The 24516-nt window shown below is 44.7% G+C and overlaps 1 protein-coding gene and 1 long non-coding RNA gene across 9 annotated transcripts in view; one reads left to right on the top strand and one right to left on the bottom strand.

Annotated features, from left to right (window-relative positions):
- Positions 1-23448, bottom strand: part of LOC133239867 (uncharacterized) — a 33477-nt gene extending 10029 nt beyond the window's left edge. Inside the window, exon 1 of the long non-coding RNA XR_009734018.1 lies at positions 21711-23448. This is a non-coding gene — a long non-coding RNA (uncharacterized LOC133239867). The remainder of the gene's footprint in view (positions 1-21710) is intronic.
- Positions 1-24516, top strand: part of ENPP6 (ectonucleotide pyrophosphatase/phosphodiesterase 6) — a 131459-nt gene that overhangs the window by 90537 nt on the left and 16406 nt on the right. For 3 of the 8 annotated variants that reach the window (XM_061404146.1, XM_061404147.1, XM_061404144.1), the window contains 5 exons: positions 12147-12258; positions 17076-17217; positions 19032-19211; positions 20406-20651; positions 21499-21636. In XM_061404146.1, coding sequence (XP_061260130.1) covers positions 12147-12258; positions 17076-17217; positions 19032-19211; positions 20406-20651; positions 21499-21636 — 818 coding nt within the window. Of the gene's footprint in view, positions 1-12146; positions 12259-17075; positions 17218-19031; positions 19212-20385; positions 21637-24516 lie in introns of those variants that run through there. The other 5 variants (XM_061404150.1, XM_061404151.1, XM_061404152.1 and 2 more) reach the window with 5 other exon arrangements.

Genomic DNA, 24516 nt, shown 5'->3' with positions numbered 1-24516 from the left:
CCGCCTTCCAAAAGCAGCTGCCCAGCCAGGGTTAGGCACATGCTGCCCCCGCCCTTGGGTTCCTATCAGTCACCTCTTATGCCCAGTGAGTCATTCTCAGTGGAGTTTCCACAATCCTCTCTATTGGATGGGTGCTTCTCATCTCAGCTCTCTGCCCTTGATCACGGGCCAGCCCTTATGGCACCTTGTGCCCAGGCCAGTCCCCCCAGCCCCAAGGTCCCCAGATCAGAAGAGTCCTCCCAGCCCTGTGGGCCAGGCAGACCCAGGAAAGGGTCTCTGAGATCAAAGGCCGAGCTTCCCCCAAGGACTTGTTCCCACAAGCTCCTGTGCCTCCGATGTGTCTCCCTGGAAAAGGTTACATGTGTCTAAGAGAGCTAATTGGCTTAGCTATTTTAATAAGCTCTCCAGAGACACGTATTCAGCGGCCGTACACCTGCACAAAATGCAGCTCACAGGGGTTATTGTTACAAGACCCATCAGAGTTGGCAAGCCGAGCGGCACTTAGAAGGTGAGACCTCTGTTCTAGGAAGTTTGGAGAGGCGTGATTTTCACGGGCTCAGCTTGGTGGTCCTTGGAGGGAGCTGCCAGGAAGCAAGGATTATTCAGGAAAACAGCGGAAAAGTATCAGAGCCAGGAAGTGGATTAGTAAACGGCAAGGAGACCTTGAGGCAGTCACCTCTTCCATCTGAGGCTGTTGCTTTCTCAGCTGTAAAATAGAAAGGGTTGACGTGAGGCTGCTGTGAAGGGCTGTTCCTTGTGTTCGGATGCTGCATCCTTGGGGGCATGGCTGACACTGTCACCATCACAGATTCCCATGTTTATTTTGACAGTATTTTGGCCCATGAGAGTCAAGTGTTGCTAGGATATATTAAAATAATTTTCCAGTGGATGGAAGTTAAGTGTTTTGAAGAAGAAAGCCTTAATTTTTTTTTCTTGTTTGCATAAAGGTGCATGGGATTAGTGGTTCTCTTGGGTTGTCTTTTAAGTTCCGTCTAACTCTTTATTTTCAGCTCAGGATATTTTTATTGGGTTGCTGAGGTGGGAAAACAGACTTCTGACAAAGATAAGATGAGGACCTAGACAATGAGCCCTAATTAAGGGCAGTTCCCTTCCAAGTTCCCTGGGAACCACGAAGAAACAAGATGCAGCAAAGCCAAGGCCTGCCAGACGCTTCCTGCCAAGTTCCCGGCTCATCTTTGAAACTTCTAGAGCCAGGCCACTGCCCTTGTTTCCCCATAGACTCCTGTGCAGAGATTCAGGAATCCCTGCTTTCCTTAGGCACGGCTAGGGTGACCTAAAGGCCCTCAGTTGACCAGACTCACGCTCCTGGGGAGGCCATGAAAATGTTCTGGAAGCAGCCGCAGGGCGCCCAGGCCCACAGGCTGAGCCCGTGGTGGATCCAGAGAGGGGCCCACAGACTCCTGACCAGAGAAACAGCTCATGGGATCCACGCAACACAGCCCCTCCGATGCACTGATTTCCATCAGACAAAGACTAAGGAAAATAAAACCAAGCCCCCACACAAATTCTCCCAGGAATAATGAGCCCTGCCCTCTCCGAAACTACCACTCACTAATTCCATGTTTCGCTGCACTGTGGCTGTCTTTGCTGGCTGGCTGTTTACTTTGCCAGTTATTTATTCATTTTGGGCTTTCAGTACTAGAGGTCTAGTGACTGGTTTGCCTTTTGAGATTCCACCCTGGAGAGACCGTTCAGGACAGAGGGCACAGAAGGATTGCACTGGCCCCCGTTTCTGTGTACTTGGGGACTGGGCTCTCCCTTCCCGGATCCATGTGGAGGTATATAGGTTCTATCCAAATTAACTGTTCCCGCAGGACTTGCATTCAGGGCATCTCTGCTGAGTTGAGACACAATCCTCTCACTCCATCATCTGGCTTTCTGCTTATCTGCAGAGACAGTGAGCAATAATGCTTGGTTTTCTCTGCAGTGAAGGTTTTCCCTCTCTCTGCTTGGCTGCTAGAGCTTCAGCTGGGGGACAAGCCTGAGAATAAATGACAGCCATCCATCACATCTTACCTCCAGCTCCCCATGACACTCTAAACCCTGCTGCTTTCTGAAGCTCCCCCAGAGTAGCAGTACTGCTGCCTGTTTTCCTGGTTCAGGGGTCTTCAAACTGTAAGGATTTCCAAGAGCACCATTAAAGGAATCTCTCTGAAGATCATCACCTTTCATATATAGTGCAAAGTCTGTTCTGATTAAAAATGCATCCCTTTCCCACTTTATATAAGAAAGGGGTACCCCTTGGTGATCAAGAACCTTACTAAGGTGCATTGCCCTAGTATTTAAAAGCCTCCAGGCCCAAACAAAGGAACAGTTCAAAATATTGGAGTAGGTGTATAGAAAGGAATGCATGCAGTGAGTGACAAAACAACAAAACCTAAAAAAAAACCAAGTAATTTCCAATGCTCTCTTTTAAATTATTTAAGAAAAACTTAATTGAATTGTCAGCTGAAGCAGTATTTAAAAATTTATGATGATAGATCACTGTGTGAATGTTAGCATTCAAAGAAGCAGTTCAAAGAATTAAATGACAGACTATTTCTATTTCCATCTACTTATTTATGTAAACTACTTTCTTAGCACTTAGACTTAACAAATAGGAATAGAGTCAATTCTAAACTTGTCTGATTCTACAGATCCATCATATTCATCCGTGGGTATACAAACTGATTTTTAAAAGATCCCATTCCTTTCATTATGAGATGTGTTTCCAATGAAATTGTTAACTTTTTATTTTTAAAAATCATTTATTGAAATTTGGGATTCAGGCAAAGATCCTTTGAAACAACTCTTCTCTCCAGCAACAACTGAAAATGCTGCTGGGTTGTGTGTGTTGGGGGGGAAGTAATGCATCAGACACAGACCAAGATCTAGAGAACTGGGTGTATCTGACAATTGGCACCATATTTCTCCTCCATTCAAACACTGACCTTAAAAGTAGCCCCTGAGAGACTAAGACACTAACCTGAGATTTTAACAGGATCTCAGCGTGGGGGAAATGACAAAGATTTGGATTCACGGGTCATCATGGAGACGAGACATAGAAAACATCCTAGACTTTCAGTTGCGACAATAACAGACAATATGCTTGGAGTAAGAATGAACTAGAAGCAGACACAGAGAAGGCAATGGCACCCCACTCCAGTACTCTTGCCTGGAAAATCCCATGGACGGAGGAGCCTGGTGGGCTGCAGTCCATGGGGTTGCTAAGAGTTGGACACGACTGAGCGACTTCACTTTCACTTTTCACTTTCATGCATTGGAGAAGGAAATGGCAACCCACTCCAGTGTTCTTGCCTGGAGAATCCCAGGGACAGGGGAGCCTGTGGGCTGCCGTCTATGGGGTCACACAGAGTTGGACACAACTGAAGCAACTTAGCAGCAGCAGCAGCAGCAGAAGCAGACAAGGGGTGAGGACCTCTGGATGACTGAAGCCCTCATAAAGCCGAAGCTGAACTTGATGTCATCTTCAGTTCAGTTCAGTCTCTCAGTCTTGTCTGACTCTTTGCGACCCCATGGACTGAAACACACCAGGCCTCTCTGTCCATCACCAACTCCCACAGTTTACTCAAACTCATGTCCATTGAGTCAGTGATGCCATCCAACCGTCTCATCCTCTGTCATCCCTTTCTCCTCTCACTTTCAATCTTTCCCAACATCAGTGTCTTTTCAAATGAGTCAGCTCTTCACATCAGGTGACCAAAGTATTGGAGTTTCAGCTTCAGCCTCAGTCCTTCCAGTGAACATTCAGGACTGATTTCCTTTAAGATGGACTGGTTGGATCTCCTTGCAGTCCAAGGGACTCTCAAGAGTCTTCTCCAACACCACAGTTCAAAAGCATCAGTTCTTCGGTGCTCAGCTTTCTTTATAGTCCAACTCTCACATCCATATATGACTACTGGAAAATCAAATCATCTTCATCTCTGACTAAATTCACTCTGGGTTGGGACCTCCACAGTGGTTCCGTAGTATAGACTCAGCCCTCCCAGTGCAGGGGGCCTGGATTCCATCCCTGCTCAGGGGACTACATCCCACATGCCACAGATGAAAGATCCCATGTGCTGCAAGTAAGACCCGGTGCAGACAAATAAATAAATAGTTTAAAAAGTAAATTCACTCTGGGTTAAGATGGTCTGCCTGTAGTCTACATGCCCATGATAAACAAAAGCATATGCTTTCCAGAAGAAGTTAATAACATACAGAGTGTCAAATGATAGCTACAATTTTCCATATACAATAGAGAGCATTCAGCTATTAAAAAAAAAAAACAGAATATGGGAAAACAAGGCCCAACTGAAAACACAGGGGAAATAAATAGACCAATCTTGACTGAAAAATCAAGAGAAACACAGTAGACAATAGACTCAAACCCACTGATCCAGATACCAGATGACCTAAAGAGAGGTGTGATAAAAGAACCAAGTGATGAAATGGAGACTTGTACTAGTGAACTAGAACCTTTTTTAAAAAAGTGAATTCTAGAGCTGAAGACAGCGCTCCAGCTTAAATAGGCAACAGGATGAAAAAAGGCAGGAAAGAATGTTCAAGACGTACGGGACATTGTGAAAAGGCCACATGAGGAAGGGTTGGAGAGAGAGGATAAGACACAAGTGACATTTGAGAGATGACATTTGAGAACTTTCCAAAATATCAAGTCACAGACTCAAGAAGTGCTGTGAAACCCAGGAGAGAACACCGTGGCTATGAGAACTGCTGACTCCTCAGACGATGAGAAAATCCTCACAGCAGCAGCATAAAATTGTGCAAAGAGGCATGGATAGGACTGACAGCCGACTTTACAAAAGAAACATTGAATCCAGAAAGACAATGCAATGATACTCCCAAAGCGATGGAAGGAAAACATTCCTCTGTATTCAGTGAAAAATATCCTTCAGAAATGGAGGCAAAATAATGATTTTTTTTTCTAGAGACAGAGAACTGAGAGAACTTATTGCCAGCAGGTTTAGAGTAGAGGAAAGGCAAAACTCTTTAGGCAGAAGAAAAATGATCACGAATGGAAGTGCAGAGGTGGAGGAAGGAATGAAGAGCCACAGAAAGAGTACGTGTGTAGAAAAAGATAAGTTAATAATAATAGCAATATTTCGTAATAATTTTTAGATTAAAAATTCATAAGGAATTAAAATACATGGCAAGAGAAGCGTAGAAGGTGGGATAAATGTAAAATTCAGAGTTGAAGTGTTCAAATGTCTCTTTGCATTGCCTGGAAAGTTATGGGAGTACAAATTTATATTTCAATAAACCAATATTTCAGTTAAAAAAAATCTTTAGGGCACGATGCCAGATAGAGGTTAATTAAAATATATAAATACATGGTAATAGAGGAGAGAAAATTGAACAATAATAATCGTACATACATAATCTGAAAGGAATTAAGAAAGGAGACAAAAGCTATCAAATGCATCATGAATTCAAGACATGTATTTGGGTGGCTGATTTAAACACAAAAATTTCCTTAAGTCCATTACATGTAGAAGTTGTTTTTTTTTTAACTAATATTTCATTAAATACTCCAATTACTCTGAAGGAGTCTATTTATATAAAGTTCAAAAGCAGGTAAAGCTAATCTACAGTGTTAGAATAGTGTTTACACTTGGAAGGGCAGTGACTAAAAGGGGGCGTGAGAAGTGCTCGTATGTGAAGGTCATGTTCTGTTTCCTGGGCTGGGTGCTGGCTACACAGCTGCATTTACTTTGTCAGAATTTGTTCAACAGTATATTTATCATTTATTCACTCTGTATGTGTTTTTGTTAAGCTTTAATAGAAATTTACATTAAAAACAACTATTATCAGACTGGATTAAAAAACAAAAACTAATATATGCTGCTTATAAAAGATGTACATTGGGACTTCCCTGATGGTTCAGCAGCTAAGACTCCAGGCTTCCACTGCAGGGGGCAGAGGTTCCACTTCTGGTCAGGGAACTAAGATCCCAGAGGCTGTGCAGTACGGCCAAAATGTAAAACAAAACAACTTACATTAAATGTAAGTATGCAGAAATGTTGAAAGTGATAGCATTTTTTAAAGACACAGCACACACTCACTCAACAAAGGAGAGCTGGTACAGCTATAACATTAGCTAGTGCAGACCCTAAGCTTAGACTGTTTTTAAATAAACAACAGTTGGTGTTGATATAAAAGTTCAATCTACCAAGAAGTTGTAATAATTTAAAATTTTAATGCTCCTAATTACAGAATCTCAAAATAAATAAAGCAAACATTGATGAAACTAAAAAGAGAAATGAGTAAATTCACAATGGTGATAGATTTTTAAGACATCTTTCTCAGTAACTGATAAAAAAAAAAAGAAAAAGGTTAGAAAGATACAGAAAATTTATACAACATAATTAACATATTTACCTAATTGATATTACTAGAACTCTGTACCCAGCTACTGCTAAATACCCATCACTCCCAAGTGTACATGGAACGATTGTCAAAAATGACTGTATGTTAGCCATAGGGCATTTCTCAACAAATTGGAACTGTATGAAATTATAGAGAATGTGTTCTCTGACTACAGTGCAATTATGGTCGATAATAGAAAAATTTAAATCCACACATTTGTAAAATAACCAGAGACTTCTAAATAACTCATAGTTCAAAGAAGTAAGTATGGAAATTTGGAAAATATCTTAGACTGAGGAATAATAAAAATACTACATATAATGAAGAATTGATGCTTTTGAACTGTGGTGTTGGAGAAGACTCTTGAGAGTCCCTTGGACTGCAAGGAGATCCAACCAGTCCATTCTGAAGGAGATCAGCCCTGGGATTTCTTTGGAAGGAATGATGCTGAAGCTGAAACTCCAGTACTTTGGCCACCTCATGTGAAGAGTTGACTCATTGGAAAAGACTCTGATGCTGGGAGGGATTGGAGGCAGGAGGAGAAGGGGATAACAGAGGATGAGATGGCTGGATGGCATCACTGACTCGATGGATGTGAGTCTGAGTGAACTCCGGGAGTTGGTGATGGACAGGGAGGCCTGGTGTGCTGTGATTCATGGGGTGGCAAAGAGTCGGACACGACTGAGTGACTGAACTGAACTGAACTGAACATATAATGAAGTAGAATACAACTAACATATAATGAAGTAGAATACAACTAAAGTCATTCTTAAATGGAAATTAATAGTTACACATCCAAGTGATGACAAGGGTAGAGAAACACAGGCTCATATAATGCTGGGAGGAGCAAATTAATTTGACAGCTTTGAAAAACTCTTCGGAAGTATCTGATAATAAAGGTGAGCATACGCATATCCCAAATTTAGCAAATCTATTCCTATGCAGATTACAACAGAAATGCATACCTAAGTGCATCCAAGAATGTGTACAAGAATGTTTATATCAGCATTACTCATAATTTTTAAAAAGTGGATATTCATACTAGAACTTTTGTGTCCTAATGTGTCTTTTGGAAGGAAGTTGGAAGTTACAACTAAAAAATGTCTTTGGTTTCTTATTACAAAATAACAGGTATTTATTTTAGGAAAGTTTGTTCAATTCAATAAGCAATAATAGAAATTTAAAAGTCAACTATGATCCTTTTGTATCAGTTAGAAACTACTTAGCGCAAATTTTAGAAAACCTAGCCAACAGTGTACAATGGCTAAACACATAGGAATTTCTTTGTATCACATAAGTAGTATGTACTTTATGTGGTTCAGCAGCTTAACATGTCCTTTGAAAAACCTAGGCTCTTTCTATCCTTCTGCTCCATATTGGCATATTAACTTTTTATCTTCATGCTTGTTGACTCATGGTTTCAAAATGGCTGCCCCCAGTCCAGAGATCATATCCTTACAACCTACATTCCTAACTGCAAAAGGGGGAAAGAGATAGTGCTGGCACCTCATGTTTATTATTTATGTGGAAGCAAAGCTTCCCAGTCGAAGCATCTCAGCAGATATCAATGCCAGTGGTGGGTCACGTGTCCATTCCTAGTCATAAGTGAGCCTGGGCACTTGAGAAATTTTTCTTCTTTTGATACTAAGGGATGGAAATGAACTTCGGAATGACTTCAGTTTAGCCCAGAATAAGTCTACCAAATCAGCCACTGAAATTTTACCCTTTCTTATATTTTGTTATATTCACTTCCACTCTTTCTTAGACAAAATCATCTTTTAAATATTTACAAAAATGAGATAATTCCTTTACCAACTATTCACTAGCCTTTTTTTCACATAAAATAGTATGCCAGTGAATACAAATGACATACTTTTAATTCCTGTATGGCATTTCACTATTTGGATGTGCCATAATTGAAACATACCTCTATTACCAAATGTTTAAATTGCTTCTTAATTTTATATTCTAAATAATATTATATTAAAGATGCTCGTATATGCAACTCTATTATCTTAGAATATGTTTTCTGAAGTGGCTTGCAAGGCAAAGCATGTATACAATCAAAATGGCAAAGGTATTACCTAACATTGCCACTATAGAGGAGCGCGACCCAGAAATTCACTCCTAGGCGCGTGCCCTCATATTGGTGTTTTTCAAACACTGGTCTTGATTCATAAGGACAGTGATATTCAATATGGATCACAAACCAGTGTTTTAAAAAACCCACGTAAAACAGCATAGAACAGGGATGTCAGCAGGCACTGCACATAGTTTGGTGCAACATCTGTTTCTTCTGTGAGTGTGTGTGTTCTGTGTCATGAAGCAAAATAGGTATTTTGCCACGGGTGACAAAAAGTTTTTTTAAAATGCTCCCATAGAGGAATGCTCGTGCCTGCCTCCTGATTCCAGCACTCCTTCTTTTATCTCTGCTTCTTATTAATTGCCTTGATAAGCAGTTCTGTAACAGTAACAAATTACAGTGGTGACGGCAATGTTCCTATTTGCTTCTGACCTAAATGAAAATGTGTCCCATGAAGTTTTGAAATGTAGAATTTTCACCATTGTTAATAACTAGCCTGTCAGTGAAGTTTCCATTTCCTCTTTACATCAAGTTTCACAGAGGTTTTCTTTTTTATTTATAATGAGTTGGATTTATTTTTAGTTAACTGTTATGATTAATTTCTAGTTTTATTACCTGTGGTCAGAGATAATACGCATTGTGCTATAAAGGTTCTACTTCTGGGAAGTTATTGAGATTTTCTCTGTGGATGAGAATATGGTCAGCTTTTCCAACTGTTGTATTTTTATAATACTTCCATTCTTATAAGAATTCTATAGTAATAAGATTCAATAATAATAAGATAAATTTTCAATGTCTATTGACTACAACTTGGGCTTCCCAGGTGGCTCAGATGGTAAAGAATTCGCCTGCAATGCAGGAGACCCTGGTTTGGTCCCTGGGTTGGGAAGATCCCCTGGAGGAGGGCATGGAAACCCACTCTAGTATTCTTGCCTGGAGAATTCCATGGGCAGAGGAGCCTGGTGGGCTACAGTGCATAGGGTCGCAAAGAGCTGGACACGACTGAGGTGACTGAGCTCGCACACACATTGAATACAACTTATTGATACTAACATTCAAAGCCTCTGTATCTTTATCTTATATATTTCTTTATTCTTTATATCTTGAGCTGTCATTAAAGTCTCCCACCAAGACTGTAATTTTGCACTTTATATTTCCAAGCCTTCTGTGTGTTGTGTTGTGTATATTTATTGTATGTAAATACTAACTCACATTCTAAATGATTAATGTGGATTTGTAGCTGTTTCAGGCTTATGAGACCATAATCAACTTTAATACTATTGATAGACCTGATATTTTGGTTTACTTTTGGTGGGTTTCTTTGGTCTACTCTTTTATATCTAACATTTCTGTGTCCTTTTACTTAAACTATAAATTAAAAAAAATAGTTTATAGTTACTTCATGTTGACATTCTTGCAAGAATAGAGTGTAACCCATTCACATTTATTTTGAAACAAGTATATTTGATTTTCTCTTTAATTATGCTTTCAGTATTAGTGCTTCTTGGATATTTCCTTTCTAAAAAAACTTCTCATGTACTTTGATTTTTACGCATCTTTTTTTTCCTTTAGTGACTTGCAAGTTATGCATACAACTTTTTTCTGTATATTCCAATCATTTAAGTGTCTAGAATAAAAGCTATATATTAATGATTCCTTCCTGCTAACAAAAGTAAAAATGCTTTTCCTTTAATTTTTGTTGAAATAACTTGGAACTTTGCATACAGGTTATTAAACATTTTTAAAATATGCATCTTATTTTTCAAAAAAAATTTTTCACATAACTACATTAATACTTATTACTAATACTTAACTGTTTTTTGAGACTTCATCATTTGCTGTTGTTTTATTTTAAAACCCTATCTTATTCATTCTTAGATTCTTTTATTTTGACTTATTTCTCAATAAACTTGAGTAAATCTTAATAGTATTGCAATATCTCTGTCTTTAGTTTCCATAATTTCTGTCCATGCATGTCTGAATTCATCAGGTACTATTTTAAAAGAATACCTGAAGTTTCAGAGTCAGGTAACCCTAGATTCTAATGCTAGCTCCTCCTCACACTTGCACTGTGGCAGTGGGACAATCTCGCTACCTTTCTGACTCAGTTTCTCCTGATAAAATGGAGGCACGATCCAGTATTATATAGGATTCATAAGGATTATACCAAGTTTACATGGGACTCATTTTCTCTGGGCTACAAGAAAGACCGTCTGGCCTCCAGACCCCTCCTTGCCTGGGAATGTTGCCCTTCTTGCTGGTCTCCACACACCTTATTGTTTCTCCCTTTGAACTCTTGTTTCCACTGCTCTCATCTCTTGGGCATCTCTTTCTTTCCACCTCCATCCCCCAACACAGCAGCCAGACACAGTCATTAAGACTGAGTCCAAATGGGGATTCGAGGAAAGCTTCCAGAAGGAAACAATATCTGAATTACATGTGCCTGTGTCTGAGTTCCCTTACCACCCAGAAAACAGGCATCTCACTTTAGACTTCAAGTCTGACACTGTTTTCACGAGGTCCTCTCCCACTAGGCTAGATTCTAGAACAAAACCGGATGGAGATGCTATGTCTGAACATAGTGACCTAGTTGGTGCCCAAGAAATAGACTCAACTATTTTAAACTGAGGCTGGCTCATTCCTCTCCTGCTCCATTTTCTGATGATAAGGTTTGGTGGCTCTTTCTTAGGGCAACCATTTCAACTTGTTCAGGGCCTGTGACGAAAAAACTGAGACCACAGCAGCTCCTAACATCTAAATGCCTTTCATTCTTTTACTTCATTTTGGAAGAGGCAAGAGTTTAGCTAAGAATCCTTGCGTGAAGTCAGTGATTTTTAGGCATTTCCATCAGTACAGTACTTCTGAGTCCAGTCAGACTATTGTTCCCAAGCTAGTCAGATACTACCTTATACTTGATACTGGGCTTCCCTTATGGCTCAGCTGGTAAAGAATCTGCCTACAGTGCGAGAGACCTGGGTTCGATCTCTGGGTTGGAAAGATCCTCTGGAGAAGGGAAAGGCTTCCCACTCCAATATTCTGGACTGGAGAATTCCATGGACTGGATAGTCCACGGGGTTGCAAAGAGTCAGACATGACTGAGCGACTTTCGCTTTCACTTTCTCTACTTGATTCTAGAACAGGCAAAGATACACTAGAAGAATTAGTAGTTGTAAAAATTCTATAGAAAAAAAAGTTGAGACATTTTGTGTTTTAATTAATTTTTGTCATTGTTTCAAACTGAGAAAGATAACCATTAACCAATTTTGCCAGTTCTTGTCAGAAGATACCAGTGCTGTACTGTCATCCATCATTCACTCACTCAGTTGTGTTCGACACTTTGCGATCCCATGGACTGCAGCATGCAGTCCTTCACTATGTCCCAGAGTTTGCTCAAACTCCATTGACTCAATGTCCATTGAGTCTGTGATTCCATCTGACCATCTCATCCTCAGTCACCCTCTTCTCCTCCTACCCAAGTGTTGTATAGAAATGACATTTAAGACCCACTTAAACAAAATTAGAGCTAAATACACCACCTATCACTAATACATTTTTATTTAATAAAAAGGAACAAAAATTTTTGTTTCGACTAATGTTATTTGCTTCCTAAAATTGTCCTATGACCCTATCTTGATTACTGAAGAAGATAACCATTTACCATCTTTCTCCTCCTTAGGCTGTGAAGTTGAGATTCTTGGTGTCAGACCTACTTACTGCCTCGAGTATAAATCTGTCCCAACGGATATCAATTTTGTCAATGCAGTCAGCGGCGCTCTTGACGTCTTCAAGTGAGTGTCCCAAATTCTTAGCCATGCCAGTGTTCTTCCTTGTTTCCAGGACCAATAAAGAATGCTTTAATGGATTAAGAACCCTTTGGGACAGGTGGCACAATGTTTCAGAGAGGTGGTGAGCCTTTCACGTGGTGATTGCTACCTGCTAGCATGAGAAATTTTAGGTAGGAGCGGTCTTTGGAAACGCTGAATTGAGGGCAAGGAAGTCTCTAGGTATTTGGGACTTTCTTCTTTATGTTGATGGATAGTAGAGAAGCCATGTGAATGTCAGCGTTTCTCTAATCATGATATAGTGAATGCTTGGCTATCAGAAGACGTTGATAAGTTTTTGGCCAAAAAAAAAAAAAAAAGGCAAGATCTGTGTTGGAAAAAGTTTGGAGAAATTGCCTACTCTGCCATCTTCTTGGAAACGTACAAAGCCTATTGGCACATTAGAACATAAAAGCTTTTTTCTTCTTCCCCATGGAACTATCATCACACCTAGTTTGAAAGAACGCAGGTCAGTAGAGCTCTCCTGAATAGCAGACGAGAGTCAGGGAAACTGACTTAACTTCTAAGTCTTGAATTTTTTCACAGTCAACAATTTCAACTATCCCTTTAAACTGCCTCCATTTCTCTCTGCCTAATTTCCTTCTTTCCAATCCACTTCAGTAAGGAAAGTGGATGTGACATCCTGAACTTTTTTACATTGCAAAGAGATGTGGACAGAATCCTAAGGTGATGGGAGATCTGGGTGTCCCTGAAACCCCAGGGCTGGGGGCCCCACATAGCTTTCAGGTAACTGGGCTCATGGCCACATGTCCTTCTGGCATGGTTCCTGGGCTGGAGGCTATAAAGGGCCAGAAACAGATCTGTAGGCGTTCCCATCTGTCGCTCCTCACCCGGCCCCTCCGTTACAAATGAGCTGACCTGTGATGGAGACCAGACCCATGTGGAAAACAGCTGGCCACCAAGAATTTGTCAGCTAAGCTCCAAACAGGCAAGCGCGCTCAGCCCTTGAAGACTCCGGTCCCTCATGAATCAACGTGCTCCCACATAGACGTCTTTCACAAAAGGCATGCATATAAATCCCCAAATCGCGAGCATCGCAGCTCCAGTGTTCCTGGCATCTGGGGTTGACAGCTTCCCGACACAAAGCCATCGGGTAAACCTGTGAGACTTACTAGCTTTCTGACCACATGGAGATTTATGAATATGCCAAATAGCCTTAAAGAAGCCAGCCCAGTGGCTGCTGTATTAAGGTGCAGTGTCTAAAATGTAGTGACCTGAAAGCATTGCCTTGAACTTCAGGGCAACCAGTCAACCCTGTGAAATTCTTCCCACGTCCAAGCCCCACCCTGGGGGTGCGCACAGAAAACAGGAGGTACTGTGTGGACCAGCACGTCTGGGATGCTCCAGGCTCAAGTACACAAGGCAGCTAAATGCGGAGGCATGTCTGAGGGCATGATTTTGTGGAAAGTTCCATTATGCGCAAACATGGTGAAGGAAATGCCATCAGCCCCTCAGTGTAATGAACACAGGCCTCAAAAAAGTTTAGGGATTGGTATGAAAATGCCATTCCTGAGTAAGAGCTTTTCCCCATCGCCTACATTATGGGGACCCTCAGGGACATTTTTGTTCTCTGCTGTCTGTAAATGCAGGGGGATTTGTTATTAGGCATCCACATGTTAGCAAGGATGAATGATGATAATATTATTTGTGAGAAACAACCAAATAATAACCAAACCCAGTCCCCACCATGGAGGACGGACTGATGCTGAAACTGAAACTCCAATGCTTTGGCCGCTTGATGTAAACAGCCGACTCATTGGAAAAGACCCTGATGCTAAAAAAATTGAGGGCAGAAGGGGAAGGGGGTGAGAGAGGATGGGAGGGTTGGACGGCATCACCAACTCAATGGACATGAGTTTGGGCAAGCTCTGGGAGATAGTGAAGGACAGGGAAGCCTCGTGTGCTGCTGACCATGGGGTCACAGAGTTGGACATGACTTAGCAACTGAACAACATCGTGGAGGAGAGAGGACACGGTATTTGTTAAAGAAGGACCAGTCTGTTTTGTTCTAAAAAGAGATAATCACGCTTGACTGGCAATTTCCCTTACCTTGAAAGCCGTGTCTCCTCCAAAGCATGAATGAAGTACACCTCGAGGTATGAGAACGTCACAGTATCATTAAAGGTTGTGCCCTCTTGATGAGTATGACCATGGAGAAGGAAGATGCAGGGCTGAACCTGCTCTGGACTCCATCCCTGTGCAGTGAATGGCATTGGTGTGGACATTCAAAAGCCTGGGCTTGTGGTGTCCTGACCCTGGACGTGAAAGGTTCACAATTTCCAATCCTAGCCATGACTCCCCCTGGAGAATAGATAGGCTACCCTCTTCAGTATTCTTGGGTTTTCCTGGTGGCTCAGACTGCAAAGAATCCATCTGCAGTGCAGGAGACCTGGGTTCGATCCCTGGGTTGGGAAGATGCCCTGGAGGAGGGTGTGGCAACCCACTCCAGTATTGTTGCCTGGAGAATCCCATGGACAGAGGAGCCGGGTGGGCTACAGGCCACGGGGTCACAGAGAGTCAGACACGACTGAGCAACTAAGCACACACAGCACAGCAGCCGCGACTCGGGTCTGTGAGGCCTTGAGCAACTCCTTGCATCCTTTTTGGCCTATTTCCTCACCTGCAAAATCTGCCAAAGCTTTTCTCTGGGGACGCTTTTCACCACAGGCCCACAGCCTGGAGGCGTATCCAACAGAGCTCACGCCAGGAAATGAGAGCGACTAGGTCTCGCCACTGCCTTCGCCACTGCCTTCGCCGCACCTCAACACCCGGCTTTCTTGGGGTTGGCGGGACCCGATAGCTGAATGACAACCATTTCCACAAGTCCGTTGGGCTATGCAGAATGTTTCCTTATTGGTGCACGGGCTGCTGAGTTCTTTCAGGGTGTTGGGTCAGGATGTCGAGTCAGCCCCACCGGGGTCTCAGTGCTGGCTCCGCTTCTCATGAGCTGAGTGATATGGACAACCATCTTGAGCTCTTTGTTTTCGGTATTTGTTCCTGATATGGTTGCCGTCAGGATGAATTCTGATAATGCATAAAAAGCCCGCAACATAGTGCCTGACCCAGAATAGCTATCATTTATTGAGCACTTGGGGCTTCCCTCCTCTGTGCCTCAGCTGTAAAAAAATCCACCTGCAATGCAGGAGATACAGGTTTGATCCCTGGGTTGGGAAGATCCCCTGGAGGAGGACACGGCAACCCACTCCAGTATTCTTGCCTGGAGAATCCCATGGGCAGAGGAGCCTGGTGGGCTATACAGTCCATGGGGTCACAAAGAATCGGACACAACTGAAGCTATCTAGCACGCACACACACATTGAGCACTTACTATTATACCTTCGACGGACAGTTACAGAGCTCCTACTGTATGAAAGATCCTAGGCTGAGCTGAGATACATGGAGAATGAATGCACCCCAGGGCGAAAGAACCCCGGAGTTTAGAGGGGAGAAGGATACATAAATGGGCGATTAGAGCACAGTGTGAAGAATCACAACCTGGAGATGAACCAGGAATGCTGCAGGAGTGCCCGGAAGGACTACCCAGCTGAGCCTGGGCGTCCGGACATGCCCTGAGACCTGAAGGACGGGCGAGGGTGTTCGTTCGTGCAACCACGCTCTTGAACTACTCTGGGGTTCTTTTTCCTCTGCTGTAGATGGCAAGGCCCAAGACACTGCAGGCATTCAGGACACACATCCTCTCATTCTAAGGGTCAGGGAGACCACACCCAGAGAGAACTTGCTGCCTCCCTTGTGTGTTTAGATAGAGTTTTTTGAGATGAATAAGGCAGTCTGCCAAGAGTATTTGTTATTAATCTTTGTAAAGCCCAAGCAAAGGAGTTAGCCTTCATTTCTTTTCCGTTGCTTCCTCTTCTGTCGGTTGCCCGTACTGCTACACTCGTCATCACCAGCATCCTCACCAATGTAGCTCTGTTCCCCTGCTTTGGGAGGGGTTGGGGGCGGGGCAGTCATAGTGGGAAGCCCCCAGCTATGCAGGGCAGGGGGGGCACTTGGCCCGTGTTTTCTCTCCTCCCTGACTCCCTCAGCCTCCTAGTCCAGTTCATCTCTCTAGTTCCCACTCGGTCTCAGCCCCACGTGGAGGCTTACATAGCTGGGTTTTTACCACCAGTACTCTGGCCCAGAGCGGGCGTTTAGCCAGAACCGAGTCTTTCTGGGAGGCAGGAAGTGTGGTCAGTGCTAGAATTCACTCTGTGTCCACCCTGGAGCTGAGCCTTCCTGGGTGCCCAGGGAACAAGCGTGCTGGGAGTGTCTGCTGATGTCAAGCCTTGAACACAAACCTGTCTGCCTCCTGCAAGGTGGCCTGGTAAAGCTTGCTCTTATCCTTGCCAGTCAGTTGCACCTCCAGCTCAGTGTTTTCTTTAGAGGCTTCCTTGAAGGCCAGCAGTAATGGGAGAGCCGTTACTTGAATGATCGCTTCTCTTTTCTCTAATTTTCCGAAGCCACCGGGCAGGAAGTGGGGCTTTCAGAACCGTCCCCTGCCTGTGGCCGCCTCTTCCGACTCCTGGGTCCTGATGAGCTGAGAGCGGAGGTGACGCGGAAGCACATTCTGTGGCTTTCGTCGCCATGGTGCTCAGGCCTGGCAGGTCTAGATGCGCTCTTCCTGTCTCTCCCTCGGAGAACCCGCTTGCTCGTTTTAGGGTGTCAGCTGTGCCGGGCCTACAGGCCCGCCCCCACCGGGGCCGCAGGTCGGGAGGGGAGAAGGCTGGGGGGCTTCTCTCAGCCGCACCTCTCTCCCTGCCCCCCAGGAGCGGCCAGGCGGACCTGGCGGCCATCTACTACGAGCGCGTCGACGTGGAAGGCCACCATTATGGGCCGTCGTCACCACAGAGGAAAGACGCCGTGAAGGCCGTGGACACCGTGATGGCGTACATGACCAAGTGGATCCAGGTGACCGGAAACCCAGCCCACTGGGCTAACCTCCCCCCTGTCCCTCTCCCCTGTCTCCTGGGCTGTCCCAGCCCTCGGCATCGCCCTTCTTACTCTGAGAGCTGACTGGGCCAGCTTGAGGGTCTGGGGGTGGAGGGGAAGGTTCACTTTTTCTTCATACAGTGAAAGTCGCTCAGTCGTGTCCAACTCTTTGCGACTCCATGGACTATACCATCCCTGGAACTCTCCAGGCCAGAATACTGGAGTGGGCAGCCTTTCCCTTCTCCAGGAGATCTTCCCAACCCTAGGGATCGAACCCAGGTCTCCCACATTGCAGGCAGATTCTTCACCAGCTGAGCCCCCAGGGAAGCTTTTCTTCATGTAGCGTCTCCCAAGCCACCACAAGATCCCCTGTGAGCAGCCAGGCCAGTGGTGCTGAAGTGACCTGATCTGCATGGCCGCCTGGCTCAGCGGGTGAAACGGGCCGATGCTTTACCCCAAGCCTATCAGTCTGGTCACCAGGTCGCCATGGGCATCAAAACCAGGCCTGGGTTTTCTCCCTGAATGACTTTAAGCAAAGTATTATTTCTTAATTTTATTTTTTTTATGGCAGTATAGTTGATTTGAAATGTGCTATATTTCAGGTGTACAGCAAAGCAATTCAGTTACACACACACACACACACACACACACACATATATGGTTCTTTTTCATTATAGGCTATTACAATGTATTGAATATAGTCCCTTGTATTTTTACAGTATTCCCAGGTGGCCCAGTGGTAAAGAATACACCTGCCAAATAGGAGCCTCAGGAGACGCGGGTTCAATCCCTGAGTCAGGAAGATCCCCTGGAGGAGGGCATGGCAACCCACTCCAGTATTCTTGCCTGGAGAATCCCATGGACAGAGGAGCTTGGCGGGCCACAGTCCATGGGTTTGCAAAGAGTTGGACACGACTTAGTAACTAAACCACCACCACCACCTTATGTTCATTTTATATACAGTAGTGTATATGTTAATCCCAACCTCCTAATTTATCCTTCTCCTTCCACTTTCCCCTTTGGTAGCCATAAGTTTGATTTCTATGCCCATGAGTCTAATTCTGTTTTGTAAATAATTTCATTTGAAGCATTTTTTTTAGATTCCACCTAAAAATGATATATGATATTTGAATTTCTCTGTCTGACTTAAAGCATTAATTTTTAAAATTTTCCTGGGCTTAATTTTTCAAATGTGTGTAAAATGGGCAAGTGATAGTCGTCATATTTCCCACATAAGTATGTTGCAAGCCCCAAAGAGGACGAAAATCAACTGGCTACCTTAAAAACCTGGAGCCCCTACGTATCATGTTCAGCATGGGCTCCCGGGCTCCCCTCCCCAAAGTGCTTCTGCTACGATTTTGAGCCGTGTTGCATCAAGGCAGACAAGTAGGTGATTAAATTCAGAACTGAGGACGAACTCTTTCTCCCATAGCCCGTAAATAAGGACTTTGGGAAGGTCAGGTACACACTGTTATATTTAAAGCGGATAACCAACAAAAACCTGCTGTATAGCACAGGGACCTCTGCTCAGTGTTATGTGGCAGCCTGGATGGGAGCGGAGTTTGGGGGGAGAGTGGATACATGTATGTACGGCTGAGTCCCTTCACAGTTCACTTGAAACTATCATAGCATTGTTAATTGGCTATACCCCAATACAAAATGAATGTTTTTGGTGTGAAAAAAAAAATTAAAAAAAAAAAAGAAAACACCTCTTTGCAAGACAGCTGGTGTTGAGACGGCCCTTTTGTGGACGCCGTCCTGACCGCCTCTCCTGCCCCCCACCCGCCCCCAAGGAACGGGATCTGCAGGACGACCTTAACGTCATCATCTTCTCAGATCACGGGATGACTGACATTTCCTGGATAGACAAAGTGATCGAGCTGGATAACTACATCAACCTCCGTGACCTGCAGCAGCTGAAGGGGCGAGGGCCAGTCGTGAGCCTGTGGCCAGCCCCCGGGAAGCATTCTGAGGTAAGAAGAGTGGGTGGTGGGCCCAGTCGGGGGGGGGGACGGGGGTGTCTGTGGTGGGTCTTTATCTGTAGTTTCAAGGCGGAAACGCCGGGTAACCTCGGGATGCCAGGACTCTGGAGACAGATGACCCACCCGGCCCCTCCCTTGCCGGGTGACCTCTGTCCAGCAGTTCATCTTCCCGTGTCCTCCCTTGTCTGAGATGAGCTCGGAACGTTAGTGGCTCTGAAGTGAGATGAAGGATGTGCAGCGCTCAGCGTGCCAAGGGCCCAGCCCCTAACAGGGCTACTTTCTTCCTGGGTGACACGCAGCATGTGTCAGGCACAGCTTGCGCAGTGGATGCCCGCACTGGGAGCTCTTCTCTGGAAGAAAGCGGCCAGTCCAGTCTGTTCCCATCAGGGCACGGGGAGAAGGTGACCAGTGAAACCAGGCTGAGGCTGCGTGTGCCTTAGGTTGGCCAGGGATGGGACTCCAACCCTCAGCAGCTGAGCGGCTCCCTGACCAGCCTTCCTGCTGCATCTCTGTCCTGCCTGGGAGCTGGCGGCATGGTTGCCGCCCTCCTGGGTGGCTCTGAAGCACGGAGAAGCTTGCTGGGCCCACGGCAGGGAATGCAGATGGTCACCAAGGACAGTGATCACCCCTGGAGAGCACCATTCCCAAGAGGGTGTGGCAGTCCTTGCCCCCGGGAACTGGGCACCTGGGATGGCAAGACCCCCACTCACTTGTCCCTCCGAACAATACTTCGTCTGAGTGGCTGGCACACCACACTGAGGAGCAAAAGGAGCAAGTGGCACCGCTGGCTGACTGCTTGGCCCCGTGTGGCATGGTCGTCTCCCAGTGCAGGCCCTGGGGCTTCCGCCCACTCCCGGAGAGACTGCCGTCTTCGGGGGGTCCCACCCCACCTACAGTGGGGGCACCACCCACAGGGAGGCAGGAATGGGCCTCAGCTGGGCCTGGCGCCTCTACCTGTCCTCACGGCAGTGGCGTTGTTGGTGTTGATGGAGCGCTGGTGCAGGCTGGGGTAGGGGGCAGTGTCCTCCTTTTTGGCCCAGAGAGAGACCCCCCTGCCAACGCTACCTGCTCCCTCCCACTTAAGGTCTGAGATCTGTCCGTAGGGGGTTGAGGAACATGGTGCCCACAAAGCTGTTCCCCCCAGCCTCATCCCCTCCCCACACAGATGCCCCCCTTTTTCTCAAGCTCCATGGTCAGCAAGTACAGGTATTCAACATGTGTGCTCAGCATTCCTGTGAACTCCGTAAGTGTGAAACTGGGAAGAATACTTTCCACACTGGCAGCTCCCGCAGTCGACGGCTTCTTGCAAAGAAGTTCTGTTTTGCGGGCATGGAGCACCATCCATGTCTCCAATTTGGCACCTGGACCCCAGGATGTGAGAGCATCAGCGGCTCGCGAGCTGGGAAGAGCTTCTTGCTTCCAGTGTGGTGTGTATGTCAGGCAGGTGCAAGCTGCCTAAAGCGGTTGGTGGATTATTCAGGAGCAGGGGCTGTGTTTGGGTGACAGCTCATCCCATGATGGACACAAGAGTGTGTGAGACCCCCTACGTGCCATGGGAGTTTCCACTTATCTCAAATCTTTCTGGGGGTGCACCCTCCTTTCCTTAAGAATTACAGGTTTTCTTATGTAGGAAATCATAACTCCCAGGGCCATTAGAAACTCTCTACTAAGTAGCCTAAAGACTCATTATTTTCCCGAGTTGAGTGGATAAACTCAATTTTCTATTCAGGTCTACCCAGGAATGAATGCCTGATTTGGCTAAGCACCAAAGAATCAACATCAGCCAGTTGGTTTTAATTTTAGCCAAATAGATTTGAGCTGCTGCTAAATACTGCAAATACGTACAGGGTTTATGTCTTCATCAGATCAGCAGTGTAATTAATGGCAAACAGTTACTAGTACTTTTTTTTTGGCGGGGGGGTGGCCACATGGCATGTGGGATCCTAGTTCCCCGACCAGGGTTCGAACTCAAGCCCCCCCTACTTTGGAAGCATGGAGCCCTAACCCCTGGACTGCCAGGGACATCCCTACTAGTTCTTTTAGAATCAGGGGTAGGTAGGACATGCTCTAGGTCGAGTCAAAGAATAAATGCATTTCTTTGATATTGGGGGTATTTAATGCCAGGCAGACCAATTTCTCATTCATATTTTAATGTTGCTATAGTATTTTTGACATAAGTAAGTTTTTATAAGAGGATCCTCTCCACCAGGTCCAATATACGGTCCCGTATATGTAAGAAAGAGAATGCAAACCTGGTCCTTCTTGGCTCTCTTTACAGATATATAACAAAGTGAGGCGAGTGGAGCACATGACTGTCTACGCGAAGGAAGACATTCCGAGCAGGTTCTATTACAAGAAAGGGAAGTTTGTCTCCCCTCTGACCCTAGTGGCCGATGAAGGATGGTTCATAACTGAGGTAAACATAAAACACACGACAAGACATCCATGATACAAATTCTATCAAACAGCCAAAGGTAAATAGTTACTCACCTTTTCCACTTGAAAATGTTCGTTTTTTTACCCAAGTCTCTCATCGGCTGCGTTATTTCCTTCTTGAGAGAATTGAAAGGCTTGGTCAGATGACGGCAGATGCAAACGGGAAGCTCCGACCCAGAGCCAAGGTTTAGACTTCGTGGCTCCAGACTTGTTGTATTTTAACAAACGGGCCTTAACTCAATTACCCAGGCTTACAATGTAACCTATTCAGTTGAAAGTGGAACAATTACTGCGAACCAAAGCAACTGCTTTAGGGCAGCGAATAGCCAGGAGAGGCTCCACTTTGCTTTCACCTTGAAGAGCAGTGACTGGAAACAAAAGCCCTCGTGCAGGTCCAGGTCTCGGGTTTGCCAACTTGACTTTACAGAGCTTCTCTTGCCTTCTGAGTCCAAACCCTAATTGCCTGATGCCCTAAAGACCTCAGCAGCCTTCTCCTTGTCTGCCTGGACACCATGTTCATTAGGCTCTTGCATCAGCTTTGATACCTGGCCAGATGGGACAGCCCACCCCCCCACCCCCTTCCAGGGAATCTGCGGTCCCATGTACAGTCAGTTCCCAGACAGGGCCTGAGTACTTGTCGGTATGAATTTGAAGCTGGGCTGCAAACTGATCAGACTAGAGGGTAAAAGAGAGTGGCAGATGTTGGCACATGAGGGTCATTGTACAGTTGAATTTGAGGTTGCGCATCTGTAGATTCAAACAACCGCAAATCAGAAATATTCAAGGGGAAAAAGATTCCTGAAAGTTCCAAAAAGCAAAGCTTGAATTTGCTGAGTGTCGGCAACTATTTACATCACGTTTCCATTATATTTATAGCTATTTATATCACACTGCATTGCCTGCGGTATCATAAGTAATCTAGAGATGATTTAAGATACACAGGAGAATGTATGTCCTTATATGCAAATGCTGTGCCATTTTGTGTAAGAGACTTGAGCGTCCACGGATTTTGGTACCGAAGGGGGTCATGGAAACAGTTCCCTGAGAACACTAAGGGATGATTATATCAGACCTAAGACTGGTATTTAATCTGCCAGAGTGAGGGCAGGTGGCCATCAGCAGAAATACTGATCAGGCAAATGAATGGACATCTAGGGACCCAGGTGTGGAAAATGGGGATTCCCTGATGGGAACTGCAGTTCACAAAGATGGTTCTGAGCTTCCTAGCAGCCAACTCAAAGAGGAAAGTGCAATGAATATACAGTATATATTACTGTAACTCAAGGTGTATATAACATAAAAACACAAATGTCTCTTTAGAAAATCACGGCGGTCCCTGGTCCCCTTAAGAGAAATTTAGATATCTTTTAGTCAGTCTTTTGTTGTACCTTAGTCTCCTAGACTGCGGAGAAGGCAATGGCACCCCACTCCAGTACTTTTGCCTAGAAAATCCCATGGACGGAGGAGCCTGGTAGGCTGCAGTCCATGGGGTCACTAGAGTCAGACATGACTGAGCGACTGCATTTTCACTTTTCACTTTCATGCATTGGAGAAGGAAATGGCAACCCGCTCCAGTGTTCTTGTCTGGAGAATCCCAGGGACGGGGAAGCCTGGTGGGCTGCCGTCTATGGGGTTGCACAGAGTCGGACACGACTGAAGTGACTTGGCAGTAGCAGTAGCAGTCTCCTAGACTGAATATCTTAATCATTTTACTGTCTTCGAATTTACAGATTTTTATTTTCAAGATTCACATATGAAAATAATAATCTCTGGTCCTTAGGTTTAATAATCTAAGGATTTTAATTTCTAGTTAAAATTTATAATTTTATAATTCATAAATTATAATTTTAAGTTATAATTTCTAATTTTAATTTCTGATACTTAGATTTAATATTGGGGTTTTGCTCTATCTTCTGAAAAATCCTAGAAGCGAGCACCCATTCTTTCCCTGCTTAGATTTTTTTTTTCTTTTACGTCTCCCTGCTGTTTACTAAACTTACTTGACTACAGAGAATTGAAAACGTCGCTCTATGCCCCTGTTGCTGCTCTGGGCCAGGACTATTAATCTACCCCATTCTTATTTGCAAAATCTCTCCGCACGTGGTGACGGAATGCTGTGTTTGCTCTGTAACCTCCGTACCAGTGCCCAGCGAGGGATCTCGGTTTGCATCTGCAGCGGGACAGTTTCTCAGCTTTAAAAGCAGCTGCTCTGAGTCTAGGTTTGGCTAGCAGAGGAGCCTTTTTTTTTCTTTCTGGCTTAAATATGAAAACAGCTGAGTCAGGACAAATTGCTGCTGGTTGGGGCCAATAAAACAGAATCCCATCTTTCCTTCCTTTTTTCCCTACAACCGCCATCCCATAAACATGCAAGATTTGGTTTCCTTGGCAAAAACGCCCTTCCCATATAGTTTTTGCCACCGACTTAAGTTCTGCTGGCTCTTAGGCAGCTGCTCCAACAGGAAGATCCCATTGAGTTCTTTCTGTTTTTTATTTTTTTTAACGGTTGCTTGGAGAGCTGTCACTGAAAAAGATAAAGGCAGGGAAACAGATTGACTTTGTCACCTGGAATGGCACCATTATCCTGATGTAATAAAAGCAAGGCCCCCTGCCCAGTGGCTCCCACAGTTTGTTTTTCATTGTGAGAGTTAATATACAGAGTGGATTTCCAACTAGTGCCAGTACCTTCTCTGGCCTCCTCTCCTACAGGGGCAGGAAGCTGAATGTGTTCATTTTCCCAGAAGACTAACCACGAAGCAGCAGAAAAGAAAAAAAAAAACAAAAAACCCAGACCACCTGCCTAGGTTAAGCCCCAGCCAGTCATACCTGCCAAGCTCCTTTAAGCATGGAAACCGGGCTTCCT

Source organism: Bos javanicus, chromosome 27, assembly GCF_032452875.1.
Source record: "Bos javanicus breed banteng chromosome 27, ARS-OSU_banteng_1.0, whole genome shotgun sequence".
In the NCBI taxonomy this organism is placed as follows: domain Eukaryota; kingdom Metazoa; phylum Chordata; class Mammalia; order Artiodactyla; family Bovidae; genus Bos; species Bos javanicus.
The sequence above is the reverse complement of the archived record's forward strand: the minus strand, read 5'-3'. Positions and strand labels throughout refer to the sequence as shown.